Below are 17,774 nucleotides of genomic sequence, written 5' to 3'. Positions count from 1 at the left end.
GTATGTATCTGTTAATTCTCCCCACCCACATCCCCTCCAATCTAATCCCGGAAGCCAGGGCATCATTCCCAGGAGAAGAGGTAAATGTCACAGATTTACCTCTACACCACCAACACCACTGCTGCTGCTGCTGCTGCTGCTTCCCTCCTCTCCTCTCCGCACGTTTATTCCACAGAAATATTCAAAAAGATAAATCCAAGCAGGCTGAATCCTGCTCTCCCTCTTCCAACCAAACCACCCATGGATCATCCAGTTGTCTGTGAGCGAGTGCTAGCTCCCAGCTTGCGAGCTCATTCGGGCAGGCAGCGAGTAGGCAGCTGCCGTTTTTCTTCAAAGCTCCACAAGCAGAGCAAATTAGAGGTCCAGCCCAGCTTAGAGGCTAAGCCATTGTGAGCTATTCACACTCCAGTTCCTGTCTGAGGCCAATGGCTGCAGCCCCCCTTCATACTCCCGCCCACTCTCCCTCCCTCCCTCCCTCTCGCTCTCTCTCTTCCTCTCCACTGTCTTCCCTTCTCCTGCTATCTTAGCCATAAATATAGACGCTTGACATTACCTAACACATGGTGCCTTCTGATAAACAGCCAGCTTCAGGCAGGTCTAAGGACTGAGAAAACCTCTTGAGGGGTGAAGCTGGGTTAAAGAAGGATGTAGAGGGCAGCAGGACATGAGGGTGCGGATTCAGGATGTAGAAGAAGATGGGAGGAGGGTACTTGTGTCATACATGTATAGTGTAGAAGATACCAGCTTGGTATGAATGTGTAAATATGATGACCCAGGTTTCAGGTCTTTCAGCGCAGTGTTGGCTGCGGGTTTGTTTACTATGCTTTGACTGGACCTACAGCAGAGAGCCTGGACTTCATTAGGACCTAGGGAGATTAAGAGCCCAATGGCAGACCAAAGGAAAGCTTCCACCTGGCAGTGCAGGCCTGTACCTGCATGGACATGGACTGCTGCCCAGGCAACCTGACCACAAAACCCCAGAGCTGCCCTGAGGGGAGAGGACTGCAGCTTTCTGTTTGGATTCACATTGTTCACAATCTTAGCCACATGCTCTCATTGTACCTCAGCTAAAAGTTAGAGAATAGCAGCTTTACTGGCAGCTCTTAAGTGAATCAGCAAAATGTGTTGAATGCTACATAAGCAATATGTCCGACATTGTTTGTTTGTCATTGTTTTCCTTGAGTATTTACAGTCACCTTTGTCGCTAAGTGGTTGGACACTTCAGTTAGCATTTGCAGTGTGACTCTAAGAACATGACGTGTTACTAGTGAATAGCTGAAGGACAACATTGTGCATCGTTGTGTTATCATAAAGCTAAACTTAGTTTGCAGCATCAACAGAACATCCGTCTGTACAATTGTGCAATGTCAAACAAGGTAAGACTCCACAAATTGAGAGCTCATTTTACCTTCATTCATGCCGGCCCAGTCGCCAGGATAAATGCTGGCATTGTATGTTTCTGCAAACTACGGATATGTAATATTTGTTTGTTACTATGTAGCGGATATATTAAAACTTTATTTTTCTTTATGTTTCAACAGCATTGTGGATAAATGGTTGTTATGTTTAGGCACAAAAAACACTTGGTAATGGTTTTGGCTTATACACACGCTTTGGGTGGCTCAGTGACTTGCTAAAAGTGACCTGCAGCTTGACAGCCTTCTCGCCTGGGTGTCACACCATCCACAATCCCCTTTACCTCCTGATGTCAAAGTAGTGTTGTCAAAATATGGATTTATTGATACATATCAATTCTGAATATTTGAAACTAATTTTTCTTAGTATCAATACATCGGTACCAGCTACTCACTCTCTCTTAGGGTGCTTTCAGACCTAGAGTTATCTTGCTTTGGTCTGAATCAGGGACTAATATTTTTACAAAGTTGTATAATTGCCTAGAGTTGGTTCGTGTTCTCACAGCAGCATTTACAAGCGGACCAGATAAAATGCCTTGCACGAGAAAGCTGCTCTTGATTGGTCAGAATTTCCATGTGGGAAAAATCCAGGAAGTAAACAAAACGTTGAAGAAGAGTACACTTGCAAGATAAATGTGACACTTTCTAATGTCACAATGGAGGGACAACTACGCAGGTTGATTTTAGCGCTGCTCATCGTGGACTATATTGCTGTCATTGTTCATTTTAGTCAAACCATACAGTTTGAAAATGAGGCACAGCTCCAACTAGGAAACAATGTTTTGATGCATTGGATGTGCTGAAAGTGCATATTAAGGCAGTACAGGAGGAGGTGCACATTAATAATCCTCCAGGACTGTAACATGCTCATGTTTAACCCAAACAATGTGTCATGCAACTGCAGTTGGTTCAGATCCAGGTCAGAACACGTTCTCACCACAAACGAATTGCACCAGAGTTCATTTGTAACCGCACCGAGACCACCTCTTCAAGAAGGTCTTGGTTCGGTTGTTTTGGTGCGCACCAGAGTGCGATTGCTGTGTTCACACCTGCCCAAACAAACCGCACTTTGGGGGCAAACCAACTTGAGTTTGACTGAACTGAACCAAACAGGGCAGGTGTGAAAGCACCCTTGTTTTCATTCTGCTGTTCTCTGCTGCTGCTAACCAAGAAAAAGAAAAGCCACCATCAGGTTACAGCCCTGTAATATTCATCTTATAACAAAAAAAAATAATAAATTGTATGCTCTCAATGTCAATTACCCTGTGGTTTTAAAAATGGCATCAAATATGAATATGGAAATTAAAGTGTCATGACGACACTAGCTCGTATACATGTAATTAGAACTACATCACTGAAACATTAATACATATTAAATGTACTAATCTAATATATCAGTGGCCTAAAGGAATGAACAATGGGAACATTTTCTTCTGGCGACTGGGCTGTTCATGCAGAATATACTGGTGTGATGATTCATCAGATTTTATATCTGTGAAATGTGAATGTGTCCTGATAACTGTATGACAGTGGGTCAACCTTTACATTAAAAGCACACTGCCAAATTTCTTTGTTGAAGGAAATCATTGGCGAATGTATTTAGGAAGTAGCCTACAGTTGTGTACGTACACTGAGTATGAAGCTACAGTCAGCAGATTAGCATAGCTTAGCATAAGGACTGGAAACAGAGGGAAACAGTTAGCATGGCTCTACATACATCTAAAAAAGTCTAAAGACATGATTAAAAACAATAATTTTGCCCGCTGTAGGTTTTGTTTTACTATGAGTAACAAACAAACACAAAAACAGACGAGTGTTAGCAGTTATCCTCTGTTTTCACTCTTTAAGCTAAGCTAAGCTAAGCTAACCATATGCTAGCTGTAGCTTCAGCACACAAACATGAGAGTTGAATTAATCTTCTTGTCAAACCCTCAGCAAACTGTCAAACTATTCCTTTACAGATTACCTACTGTAACAAAATGGCAGCAGTATGGTGGACAAAAGGATAAAATATTCATGTAATGTGTGTTTTAAAGCTCTACTTAGCTATTCTGCCAACCAAATATTTAAACAGCAAGCAAGAACTGCATTAAAACACTGTCAAAGCAGCACTCCTGATATAGATTGGCAGGTTTGTTGTGTATAAACACCAAATAAAGCCCGGGGATAATAAAAGCATGCTAATCCAAAAGAGTAAATATGATTGAAACATAGCAGATACTGTGAGCATCCACATGAACACAAAGTTCAGTGAGAAAAGTTGAAGCATATCCGATTTCAGATCTATCTGGCACCATCACACTCACTGCTTGGAGGCATCGTGGCTCACAAACACTTTGGAGCTACAGTATGTGGGCTAGCTGGCCGCCACAGCGGATCCACATCCAAGCCATCACAAGACACTCATACACAGATTGGTCTTGTAAAAGATGACACGATCACAACAGAGAATCTTTGTTCAGTCAGGGAATTAGCAAAGTTCATTTCCTTGACCTCAAAGACAGTGTTACTGTCAAATAGACAGGCTGACTGGCTGTTGCAAATATAATCTGTAAATGGATAAATGAATTCACACCTGCTTTAATTAAGAATTCCAAGCTCTGGTTTTGTTCCATGTAGATCCCAGTTTGGCTCATGTGTCACTGTGGTGTGAGCAGGCACCAACTGCAGTCATACAGAGAGGACTACATGAAGCATTTCTGCAGCTGTGGGACCTGATGGTGGCTCATTAATCAGGAAGTGATCACTTTAATTTGACCTGAGTGACTCTGGGGTGATCCTGTCAACACATCTTCACTTGAGTATTCACAAGATCAAAGGAGGATTGTCTTACATGAGCTTGACGAGGGAACATGAATGGGGATTTTGAATAACAATAATATTATTGTGAGCTTCACTTTATATTCACAGTTGCAGTGGTTTCTCATCAGGATTGATTAAGTTGATGTAAGACCAGACTCGGGGTACAGCTTGTTCTGAAGGTGCAGGAACAGAAACAGAGGTGTGTTGCTGTAATGGTTTCTTCTGGATAGCGTCCCCTACAATGCCTTTGAAATGAGCCTTGAGGAGATTGTCAATAACAAATGCGACGTCAGAGCCCTCAGCCTCCAGTGCCACCTACCACCCACTTGCCAATCACACTAAAACAGGAAGGAAGATCCGCAGGCCTTTTGGCCTGTATGTTATTTATTCTAATGGTACCAAATGATGCCAGTTTGTGACTGTATCTGTAAAATACGCTAAATATGGCAACGATAACACCAACACATGCATTAAACATAAGCCTCACACACACATAGTCCATGTAAACACACACACACAAACACAGATCCTGCACCTGTCTTCATACATCATTACTATGCAAAAACATATATTTGCTCAGCTTCCTCAATGAGCTTGGAAGCCATCGTTTTTCCCATCCCCTCGCCGTATCCGGAGCGAAACCGTGTGTTAACACAGCAGATATTTGGTCACATGAACAAAATATGAACCGTGCGTATGTGAAAAGCAGGCAAACAGAAGCTGGGGCCCACTCATCCGTTACAAGAATGAATGGCCATCATTAGCATGAGGCTCCCCGGCAGCACCCTGCAATGCAGCGACACACACAATGGCGAGTGCCACGCTTCCCCCTGCCGTTCCCCCAGAGAAGCCCTTTTGTTTGAGCAGCATCTGGACCTGACCTCCATGCATTCTAGGCTGATGACCCCCCTCTCAGCTCCTCATCTCTTCTCCTCTCCTCTCCTATCCTAACCTCCTCTTAAAAACCTGCTCTGCCTCTACAGCAACCCCCCTCCTCTTCCTCCTCCTCCTCCTCTTCCTCCTCCTCCTCTCCTCTCCTATACCCTGTCCGTTCTTCACACACAGATACCCCCCTCCCTCCCTCTCCTAGCTAAGGAGAGCAGCCATCTCTTGCTTCTTGAAAAGAAGGTCTGTGTACTAGTGGGCCTTACACAAAGCCTGCAGGGTGAATTAGAAAACCAAAGAGGAAAAAGCACCAGGGCTACTGGCCATCTGTCCCTCTGGGTTGGACGTGCCTGCTCCGAGTGTGCCAGCCCCTCTTTCCCTCACATAATTCCCACCCCTACCCCCACCTTCCCTGATTCCCTTAGCCTATATACACAGCATCAACCACATACACACACTCTCTGCCATGCATACATCACAGGCTTCGGATGGCGGATGGCGGTGAGAGTGGAAAAAAGAAGGAGAGAACGAGGAGAGAATAAGGAGCTGCCACTTGCCTGGATGCAGAGCGAGCCTGGAGCCAGCAAATCAAGCCGTAATCCCTTTCTTTGTGTGAGCGGCAAACAGAGAAATTTGTCTCCAACAATGATTTCCCCGAGATCGGCAGTGGAGTGGAAAACAAGGAAGCGAGGGAGTGAAGGACAGCGAGGAGGGGAGGGAGAAAGAGAAAGAGGGAGTGAGAGAGAGCGAGGAGGAGATGGAGGGTGAGAGCAGCAGAGGCAGGGAGACAGTGGGAGCAGCTAGAGTGTGACAGAGAGAGACAGAGGAAGGCAGCAGTCACCGCTGAGCCACAGGGACGCTGACACTCACTGGAGGATTTGAAGTGAAGAGAGGAGGACGACAGAGAAGAGAGCAGAGAGGGAGAGGGAGGGTGAGATCAGGTGGGGGGAGGGAGGAGGATTGGTTCGCTCCGTGGCTCAAACGCCGGGATAACGCCGAGATAACCCTCATCCCCAAGCAGCAGCTGTAGACGTGAGAGGGAAATGAATCCCACGAGAGAGCGACTTCTCTATCAGTTGTGACATTTGCCGCACATGATAACAATGGCCATCTGTAGAAGAGGGGCAATGAAGGAGAGGGGAGGAGGGTTTGTGGGAGGGGAGGGGGTCCTATAAACACACATTCACACACATGCCTCAAAAGAGAGGAAAAAAAAACCACCTCGGCCAGTGGTGGAGGGAAAAGCACCTGTTCGAGTCAAGCAAGAGGGAGCAACACATGTGCTCAGGAGAGGGGGAGGTGAGGGGGAGATGAGAGACATAGAGACAAAGGAAACAGAGGGCCGAGAAGTGTGGCTTTTATTTGACTGCCTTTGTCATTCTGCCTTGTCATGCCAAGAAAACATTTGCATGCGTATGTGTGTGTGTGTGTGTGTGTGTGTGTGTGTGTGTGTGTGTGTGTGTGTGTGTGTGTGTGTGTGTGTGTGTGTGTGTGAGAGAGACAATAAACAGGAGGTGGCAGTGATAGTAGGTCACCAAGAATGGAGAGGGAGGAACAGGAAGAAAGGAAGACAGAGAGCAAGAGGAGGGATAAACAGTATAAACATTTCAGTGTTACACCGACCAGCACTGTGCTGCGGCCCATTTTTGCCTTTGATTACAAGAAAAGATAAAAGATGCTCAGTAATGACATAAAACATTTTGCATTATTACTTAAAGGTGATCTGTTAGGCTTTTCCTTACTTAATGTTTTATATAAAGTGTTACAATGTCTAATGTTCATATCAAACATGGCCAAAGTATCAAATTATGAGGTAAACAAATGTAAAAGTCATCCCTGTCAGCAAAAACTTCACAAATTAAAAGTAAAATTATAAAAATATAGAGGGAATAATGAATAACAGCCCGTTTATAATGTAGTCTGTTTCAAATGAAGCTGGTAGTCTCTGTAGTTGTGGTGAGTAGAAGCCCCTATTTTTTATTTTTATTACTTCATATCTTCCATTATGAAGAAATAGCATTCTTTGCTAGCTTGACGCTAATGTGAGTAACGTTACTCACCAGTTTGCTAAAGTGCCTCTATTGTTTCACTCCATCATTTTCCCCTTTTTAATCTGTGTGGTAACATCCCTAGAGGAAATATCTAAAAGGCTGGGGTGTTGTTGACGTACAGTTGTTAGCGCAGCAGATGGCTCTGTGACGGGAGAAGTCACAAACGACAAAAAGACTTTCTGTGGGGACGTCGTGATGTGTCCCAGACATGGCGTCAGTTGTCGTCTACTATGACACACTACATGACACATAACGATGGATACGACGCTCATTGTCGTTCACGATCCATGCCGACACCGTACTACGCTGCGTCAGGCTATAATCGGGCTGATATCCTGTAGTGTGAACCCACCATAACATAGGTCAACATGTCTCCACACATAGGAGAAGTTTTCCTTGTAGGCCGTCTCCCAGAAAGCCCTTTCTGACAGAAGTCAGAAACTTTCATTTTGACCCAAACTAGGGGTGGGCGATATGGCCCTAATATAATGTCACAATTTTTGTGGTTATTTTTGCAATAACAATATTCCTGACATTGTGACAAATTACTGAAAAAATATGTTATTATTAATTTAAGCACATATAACTGCAACAAAATAAGTGGTATAGTTTTACAGTTTGCCTTTAAATAGCCAGTAAAAAGGCGTTTGTGAACAACAACAGTAACTCAGAGTGAGATTCAGATTCTGTATACAACATTTATAGTGCAACAAAATAAGATCTACCACAAATTACACATTTAAACAGCTCCAAAATACAAAAAATGTACCCTGGGATCTACATATATATAAATCAACAGGTGATTTCCTTCTTTTAGTAAAATCCTACATGATTGAGTTGTTGTTTTATCACTTGGCGACACGGACTCCAGTGTGCACACGCCGATAGACGAGAGGAGAGATGCTGTGCTGCTGCCAGAGGAGCCGCTGAATGAGTTCCCTCTGAGCGGTACGAGAGTCTGAGAAGTCCAGGGCTGTTCATAAAACATTCAGGACGCCACAGTTTATTCCACACTACTGAAGCTGCTCCTCTTTTTGGAGCCACTGTGGAGTCTGTAATAATTTCGCTTTCAGCCATGCTAACAGTATCATGTCAATATGTCAACGAGTCGAAATATTGCGAGTATCACGATATTAATTTTTCATATCAAATGAAAAATTATACCAGTGTTATCGTGTATGATATGATATGGCACACCCCTAACCCAAACCACAACTTTTCTCCTGACTGGCTGCAGGTATTCTCTCGCTGTATTTCGCCACCAAAAGTTAAACTATCCTAAGTTTTAGTTTGGCCACACTTTGTCACAGATTCTTACAGCCTCAGCTCAGAGCAGCTGCCTCAGCTTTTCATAGCCCTCACTTTACTGCTTGGTGCGTTTTTGGTGACAGACTTCATACTGTTTAGAATGCTGTTTCCAATGATGTTTTTTACTTTTGTTACAAGATGATGTCAGATCATGATGTATTTATAAGTTATATTCATATGGTCATCAGCTCCAGGCACTTTACTGCAAGTAGCCTATAAACATCATGTAGCCTACACTGCTACCTGTAGCTACATGTGAGGGAAACATTTAGCTGTGATTGCCAATATTGTTAATTGCTCCTCGATGTCGGATCATCAAGATTTTGATTTAGAAGCTTTTATTGGTGATTTTTTTGACAGTAAGTGCAGCTGTACTTTGTTACAGTCATTCACTGGCTGCAAGTACACTGCTACATGTAGCTAGATGCTAACAGGGAAAACATGTAATCTCGGTTCCTCATGTTGTTAACATCTCCTCAATTTCAAGTCACATTTCTGCTGGAACATGTTAGCTTGGGAAGATTTTAGTTTAAAAGCTTTTATTGGTGATTTTCTTTAATGGTGGAAAGCGCAGATAAACTCTGTTACAGTCATTTGATGGCTGCTATGATGATGCAGAGATGCTGAGATACAGAAGACTATGAAACAATGACCAATCAAAGCAGACTGGCCTTTTTCGGGAGGGAGGTTTAGGTCGACAGGTGCCACAACTGAGATTTTCACACTACAGGTGTTCCAGCACAAACAGCATGAGGAAGATAAAGTATTTTTTGACATTAAAGCATGTAAACATGTTCTTGTAGAAACCCCAAATACAAGTATGAACCAGAAAAATGAGCATAATAGGTGCCCTTTAAAAGTGAATAATAAACCTCACACAGAATTCTTGTGATCGCCTCTTACATTCTTTTCTTGTATATCATCAAAGTCCATAAAAAGACCAAAACCAACAAAGAACTGATCATAGTTATAAATATTCTCTGTGTAGCTAACGCCTGAAATGCTTTATTCCTCTGTGGCATAGATCCACATTGTTTAAAAACACATTAAAAACACATCAGTGAGCCACGCTGTTTCACTGGATGACATGTTCCTTTATCACCATGAACGTGGGCACTACAGTTTATTTTAAGTCAATCCCACATCCACCATCCTGCTGCTGTAAATACTCAATAAAGCACCAAATTCATGTCTGAAAATAGTCCCCAACAAACACTATTAACTCCTGTTTGAGTCACGTTCTCTGAGTAACTGGACATGTGTGTCCTGCTCAGATGTATCAGCACGGACAAATGGGTTCAGGACAAGTTAGAAAATACTGAGGGATACATTTTTGTTTTGGTCCTTTTGGTGGGACTTGACAATCAGAAATATATAACGGCAACCTTGTCTTTTCCTGATTCATCACTACGAGTGATTTATAATTTTACCTTTTTAAATTTTGACATACAACCTGGAAAAAGTGGAACATTTCCAATTAATGAGTCATCAGACACAGCTCTTCCTGCATGGATGTGTTTAGGTAATTACTTCGCCACGGATTGTCTTGGTTTATTGGTTAATACACATTAAAACAGTGTTTCTCCAAAACGATATGATACAGTAATGTCTACATCAGCCGTCCTTATGTGGTTCTCTACATTTCGGCTTCTGACCCCATAAAAATGAATTAGCAATGTTGTGAATCCTCATCACAGCTTGCAGCCTAAATGTGGTTATGGATTGTGAGCTGGAATTTCTTTCATCTTGGATTTGTCTCGTGGAGGACTCTTAGAGTCACAACGAAGTGAATGCATCAGGCATTTCACTTATTTAAGAAATCTCTAACACGCGAGGAAGTGAAGCTTTCCGCATTTTACCCATATTTAAGTGGAAATAGACAACTTTTTGCTTTAACTTATCATTATTAATAAAATGTTGATTGCACAGTGTGATGGCTATAGAATAATGACACCATCAGCGTTTAGATTGGTTTCTTATAAGCCTCGCTTTCACTAAGGCTGCCCCTGACTAAGAATTTCCTAGTCGACCAATAGTCATCATTAAGCGTCATTCGTCGACTAGTCACCTTCATGATTACGATATTGATGTAATTATTAAATGATATATTTAAGGCGGGGCAACACAATGGTTTGAGTTGAAGGTGTGATAAAGAACAGTATCAGTCACATTGTTAACACTGTGCTACATTACAGAGAAATACAAAACCGTACTAATGAACCTTCATTAATATAGGCCTATATTTTATCTACAAGTGCACGTCACACACTGAGCGAGCCGCCTGTTAATGACGCTGTGGGCTAATGGGCATGTAGCTACTTCCATGTTTCAGATGATACGTCATGTTTGTAGTCGACCAATGAAGATGAGTTTACATATCACCTTGGGTTCGTCCTTCACCTTCTCAAAATGATCCCACACTTTGGATTTCCTGCCCGACATGTTATTAACTAGCCTGTGGAATAACCGCAGGTACCAGCCCTGGAAATTAACCTGACTCCTGTCTGACTGCTGAGCGTGGCCACTTCCTGTGTCTGTCCTTTCAAATTAAATTCCCACATGGTTCAGTCATATAGGTTTTGATTTATTTTGACAAAGCACAGCTCCTAATAGAGTTTCACATTTGTTTGTTTTTTTTGTCTGCGACTAAGCGACCAATGAAATCTTGACGACTAATGACCTTTCTGGTCGACTAACTTTTGGTCGACTATTAGGGGGCAGCCCAAGCTTTCATTATGAAATTATGTACACCACTGTATGATCTCTTGGGAAAGTGAAGGCTCGATTTACAAAGGAATTGCATTAACCACTGCGCAACCGAAACATAAGAGCATAGTACTTTTGTTTTCCCCACCAGCTCTCCGTAGCTATCCCCAGTCACATTAAAAAAAGTTGTATAGAAACGGCAAAATCCAATTTTACGGTCACTCTAGGAGGTTTTTGCTTTTGTCAATAAAGATTTGATGCTATCAGTGGGTTATGGAAATTAGTATATCACAGCTTCACCTCCGCCACTTTTACCTTTCACAATAAAAGCCAAACTGAAATTTACTCAGAGCATCTTACTCGGAGGCAACTCAACAAAACATCTCACAAAATCATTGCATTATTTCATCTTTAGGGCTAGACATTGTCTGTGTTGACTTAAATGCTTTTAGAGGTGAGAGTATGAACATTTTATGGAATTTAAAGGCACTGGGAGATAAATGTACACAGAATTAAAAGTAAAAAATTGAAAAGGTAAGAAAAAATGTAATCCTTTTTAATCATCTGGTGAACCCTCACACTGTCTTACAAAGTGCTTTAAACATATTTTACATTTCTATTGTGTGTATAAGTTAAACTCTAATGTAAACACTGTCTGTCCTCAGTGCACATACGCCTTTCCATCGTCCTGTGATCTTTGCAAGAGCCCAACATGTTCATCACATAATCAGGCACGAATCTATTTTCAATATATCAGAACATCATAATCCCAGGCAGGGCACCGGGGGAGGCTCAGAGAGGCGGATTTACCGGTCACATGGCAGAGCACAAGAGGACAGACAGCCAGAGATAGGGCAGAGAGGCAGAGAGTGAATAAGCAAAGAACAAGAGAGTCAGAAAGAGGAAAATAAAAAACATTAATCTAGTCTATAAGCCACATTTTATTATGGAGCACTGCAATGCAAATGAACACACACACAGCCGAGCCCCGGTCCATGGAAACAGGAGGAAGTGGAATCATGATCACTTTCTTGATTAAATTATGTCTATGCATATGTGTGATAATCAAAACAATTCCTCAGGGGGAAACACACACACACACACACAGACACACACACACACAAACAAACACACTTTCTCTCTCTAATCATATCCCTAATAGATCCACTGTGCCGTTTTACTGAAACTCTTTAAGCCTCAGGTTTTGTGGTCATCACAACTCAAGCAAAAGCTTTTTTTTTTTACATGAGTACAGTAGGAAAATGAACTGAGCAGAGCTGGAGTGTGTCACCAAACCACAGATCCAACTGTTTGTGACGTAACCGAGCCCAGCTGTGGACCCTGGCATGGCGCTGGGTGTTTGGCTCGAGACACACTTTTTGTATATTTCTCAGTTATGCGAGACAGCTGCAAAAATGGTGCTCTGGCGCAGTCAAGACACGAGTGGCTTTAATGGACAGTAATACTTAACAAAAACTACAGTGATGCTGTTTGGAAAATGTTTGTTTCTCCTTTCAGAGCTGGTAAACATTTCAAGTGATGAAAGGGAAATAAAACTGAAACAGAATAATTCATGGGTGAGTGAAAGGGAAGAATGAGATTAAGAGGAGATGAAACAAACAAGAAAGAAGCCAAAAGAAAGTGAGTCATTGGGTAAAAATGAAGAAATGGTGCTAAAGACTGGTTAAATTCTTCAGCCAGATGTTCTGGTTCAAGCATCACACTATTATCATTACGGATATTTTCTACTCACAAGGCACAGCATGGCGATACAGATTGGCTCGGATGATCTTCTGCAGCTCGTGGTCGGGGGAAGACTTCTGAAACCTCAGGCTCAGGTAGTGCTTCAGGTCCTTGTTGAGCTTGTGACCTGGAAAGAGTAGACGGACAGAAACAGCTCAAGTAAACAAGCCTCAACATCAAGAAACCCCCTCGTCTCTTCGCTGTTTACATGCCAAAAGTAAGGTCATGAAAGGCCGTGACATTTCCGTTGTTGAAATGCTCCTGGATACTAAAAGAGTTCGCCTTGTTTACCCTCCTGAGCTGATCTGGGAGAACAGAAGTCCTCCAGTAAAAAACACGATGTGAAGCAACAAGACTGTCGGCATGCTAACATGCTCACAATGACAATGCAGGCATACTGATGTTAGGTAGGTTTAATGTTTACCATGCTAGTGCAGTTTGCTAGCATGCTAATATTGGCTAATTAGCAATAAATGCCATGCTGCCGGAGGAGCCACTGAATGAGTTCCCTCTGAGCGGTAAGTCACTAAAAGTCCAGGGCTGTTCATAAAACATTCAGGATGCCACAGTTTATTCCACACTACTGAAGCTGCTCCTCTTTTTGGAACAGCCGTGGAGTCTGTAATAATTTCGCTTTTAGCCATGCTTGTTGTTGCCATGGGTAACAGTATGACATCAATATGTCAACAAGTCAAATTATCGCAAGTATTACAATATGAATTCATCATATACTGTAGTATTAAAAATTATACATACAACATAATATGGCACACCCCTACTATTTAAGTTACGGTTTTTCTGGCTTATCACAAAAGTTTTCAGGATTCTGATGAGAATGCCATTAGGTATTAAGTACTGGGCGAAGTAAAATTTTGACCTGATGATGACACTAGATGTAAAGTGAAGGGTTTCACAAAGTTATTAGAATTCAACCTGAAGGGAACATGGATGTCTGTACCTAACTTCATGGCAATCAATTCATTATTTGTTTGAAACTCATGTTGACACTAGAGAAAAAAGTCACTAGGGTTCATCCTCTGAGCACCATGAATGTCTGCTTCACATTTCATAATACAGAGTCTTTGAGATGTTTGACTATAATCCAAAAACAACCTGCTGGTGGCACTAGAGGTGAAGTCAGGGGATTACCAAAGTAATCAGGTGTTATCTGGTGGTGATAAATATCTGTACAAAATGTCACTGTAATCAATAAAATAGTTAATCAAATATTTCACCTTGGACCAAAATGACAAACAGACTGACCGAGTGACACAGTCATCCTTAGAGCATCAACCTTCTGCATTTCATTTATTCAAACTTTAATCTATTTCTTAGATGGTAATTGGACAAATCTTAAAGAAAGAAACCATAGACAGTTTGAGTAGAGCAGAGAGACACACAGTGTGTAACAGGATGGTTAATTTAGAGAGAAACACAGAGATTGGGGCGGGTAATTGATTAAAAGAGCCTCTGATTGGCTGGAATCCCCAAGCTTACTCAGCATCCACCCAATCAGAGTTGCTGATGCTGCTGGCTCAGTTTGAACAGAGCCCCGACGCTCACAATGGGGCCAGATGGTCAGAGCTCGCTCTCACGCCATGGTCTCATTTAGGACCATTTAATGATCTCCAAATATATCATCCATGTCTGGGAGAGCTGGCAAGCAGTTCTTGGGGGAGGTGCCATGGCCTCCTGTCGGCCCACGATCACAGCGGAGGAGTTTCTCTTGGCCCGGTGCTTTCAGATGGCGGGGTCAGTGTGCTGACTGGGTAGGTAGAGTTTACTTTGGAACTAATGAGAATTAAAGTTGTGGTGAAACGGCCGGCAACGTTTAGGCTTCTGTAACGTCACAGATTTCATTGTGAACATAAATACCTGGACATTAAAGTGATACATTTAAGTGAGATTTGATTGGATCACTAAAAAGTGGGCGTGGCTTTGCATATATGTCAGGATATAATGCATTAGAAGACTGTTTAACCTCCACCCACACCTCCCTCAACAGCTGTATTAGATCAACGGAGAGCTGAATAAATTAGACATCAGCCACATCCAACACATCGAAACTCTCCATTTTTAATACTTCATATGCTTGTTGTGAACTTCTGCTCTTTGCAATACCCAACCAACAAAAGGCTTACTTTATTCAGTAAATAATTTAAAGGAATAGCTTGACATTGTTGGAAATATGCTTCATTGCATTTTTGCTGAGAGCTAGATGAGAGAATTGATACTACTCCCATGTTTGCACGGTAAATAATGAGCTGGAGTCAACAGATTAGCTTAGCATAGAGGCTGGAAACAGGGGAAACAGCTTGGCTCTGTCCAAAGGTGACAAAGTCCACCTACCAGCACCTCTTGTGCCGGCCTTATACCAAACAAAAAACACTTCACAGTATTTTCACTGTAGCAGACAAATTTTCAATCTTGGAATAAAGTCATGACAGATTTGCTCGAGTCGAGGCGTGCTCCTGTGATCTCGATTGTTTGGTGTAAGGTGGTCATAAAACTCAGTCTGAGCTCTATTGAGTCTTTTTCTCGTCTCAGTCTTATGAAACCAAACATGTTTAATATTATCATGAGTTTTCAGTCTTGGCTCCTACAAATAGTGAAGCTCAATGATGTGAACATTGTCAACAACCAATAGCTGTGCTCTCTCCAGCACCAAACAGGAAGCAGCAAACAAGGTAGACAGTTAACATGGAGGGGACTCCATGGAGGTAGAAGAAACAAGTCTTGTTTATTTTGGGCTGTGAAAAAGGAGGAGACACAGGTGGACTAGTGGAGTTAAAGAAAGTCTGAAATAGTTCGCTTCTCATTCCAACAGTCTCCTCCCACTAAAATAGCACAGCTAACCAACAGAGGCTGGTAGCAAATTGAGATGATGCCAAATTGACAAGAATGCTGTTAATATACAATGTCTTTAATCTTGTGTTTCTAGAGTTATGTGTTTTTGAGGACATGTAAGGAACTGTTAATATGTCACATTACTTGTGAGGAGTTTGGCATAATATTTTCCACAAGGAGCAGGATGGGACATGATCTCAAAGGGAATCTGGAGCCCCATTTCCACCAAACACTTTCGGTATGGTACCTTTGGAACCAAAAGTAACCGTTCAGACATGGTACCTAGACCCTAGCATTTCCACTGCAAACAGTACTCTTAAATGTGGGCGGGGTTGCCGGCAGCTGCTGTGAGAGGCAGCAAAACATTCTTTATTTTTACAGTTATAGTTTACTGATGTAAAACTTGCCACAGTATGAACAGTGGTTGCAAAAGCAGCCACAACTCAGCCCTGAGCAGAGTGACCATCCTCTATTGACCAATCAACGGACTGCAGTGTTCACAGCTCCACCTTTTAGTACCAGATCTGTGTGCTAGGTACCCCAACAGGGGGGGGACCAAAAACGGGGATGGAATAGAATGGTTCCATTGGTACCATCCACAACTTTTCACAGTGGAAATGGAAAATAGTTGTTGTTTGGCAAATAGTGAGCCTGCAAGATCTCCAGCCTGCAAAATCTTATGGACTGTGACTAATAACCCACATTGTACATAGGTGTGAGAGGGTGTCAGACCTTAGTCTTTGAAAGTCTTATAGTGTATGGTAGGCATAAAGCTCATCAATTAATACTCAATATCTTGTTTGTTTAACCTGAACAAAAACTATCATGTAAAAACAACAGGGGCTCATATGTTGAACCTTATCTTCGTCTGGACCAGTTGCATGAAAAACCAGTCGAGACTCGAGGAAGCAGGCCAAGTCTTCAGTCTTAAAGCTAAGCTAACTGGCCACTAACCTCAGCTTCATATTTACTGTGCAGACGTAAGAGTGGTATCAATCTTCTAATCTAACTCCTGACACAAGAGCCAAGGAGTGTATAACCTCCGATTTGGAATTCGGGCTATGGTTGAGGTTTGTGAGTGACAGTCCTGCTAAAGAGGCAGGAAGTGCTTGCAGCCTGAGAGGAAGTGCTGCTGCTGAGAGACTGGAGTCGGGGACAAGGACAGACAAGCAGCAGTGTAGCAGCTGAGAAAGTGAAAATCGTCTTAAAGCAGAGGAGTATCTGTCATCTGCCCTGAGGTGTGGCCCTGTGGTGACATCATCATCTGTCAGCTTCACATCCACCTCCTCCGCCCATGGACACGTCTATAAATACTGAAGCATGTAACACTGATAATGTGAAGTCCTAAAAGACACAGCAACACACAGGCTTCTCATACAAATACTAAATCTAAACCAAATCAGACCCTGATGCATTCGTCAAAATGAAGCTTGACAGACCACAACTCAAAACACATCCTTCCTGACACATCTGTCACACAGATATCTGCATCACTATCAGGACAATAACAATAGTAACATTTGAAGGTGTAAATCACCTTCATAAACACAGCTAAGCTAATGTTATGTTAGCTGTAGTGTGATTCTGGTGTGGGGCATTCTCTACCCAGAAGTGGAGACACTGGTTGTTGTCTACCTTGCTGTATTTTTCCGTTCCTCTACACACACACACACACACACACACACACACATACACACACATGCATGCACGCAGCCCACTGTGTAATTCAGTGCAAGCAAAGCACAGTCAGGTAATTGTTACCTAGCAACCAGCCAGTGCTGACGACCATCATTACGGTCCCTGCTAGGCAAGCAGCAGTCAGATTGTAAGAGGAAAAACAGATACAACAGCACACACACACACAGGCGCACACACACACACACGCACACACACATTTTACATATACATGCATTCTCTGAATTCATCCTCTGCTGCTCACATCCCATGTTTGTGCTGATTTGATTCATACACACAGCTCCTCAATAGAAATAAAATCTGTTACACACACATTAGCGTC

The 17,774-nt window shown here is 42.4% G+C and overlaps 1 protein-coding gene across 13 annotated transcripts in view; it reads right to left on the bottom strand.

Moving 5' to 3' along the window:
• LOC126403239 (membrane-associated guanylate kinase, WW and PDZ domain-containing protein 1-like) overlaps window positions 1-17,774 on the bottom strand; it is a 140,001-nt gene that overhangs the window by 74,259 nt on the left and 47,968 nt on the right. For 12 of the 13 annotated variants that reach the window (XM_050065805.1, XM_050065807.1, XM_050065795.1 and 9 more), the window contains exon 2: window positions 12,921-13,037. In XM_050065805.1, the coding sequence (XP_049921762.1) occupies window positions 12,921-13,037 (117 nt within the window). Of the gene's footprint in view, window positions 1-99; window positions 390-12,920; window positions 13,038-17,774 lie in introns of those variants that run through there. The other variant, XM_050065804.1, reaches the window with a different exon arrangement.

This window comes from Epinephelus moara, chromosome 16, assembly GCF_006386435.1.
Source record: "Epinephelus moara isolate mb chromosome 16, YSFRI_EMoa_1.0, whole genome shotgun sequence".
In the NCBI taxonomy this organism is placed as follows: domain Eukaryota; kingdom Metazoa; phylum Chordata; class Actinopteri; order Perciformes; family Serranidae; genus Epinephelus; species Epinephelus moara.
This window is presented reverse-complemented; position numbering and strand designations above follow the sequence as displayed.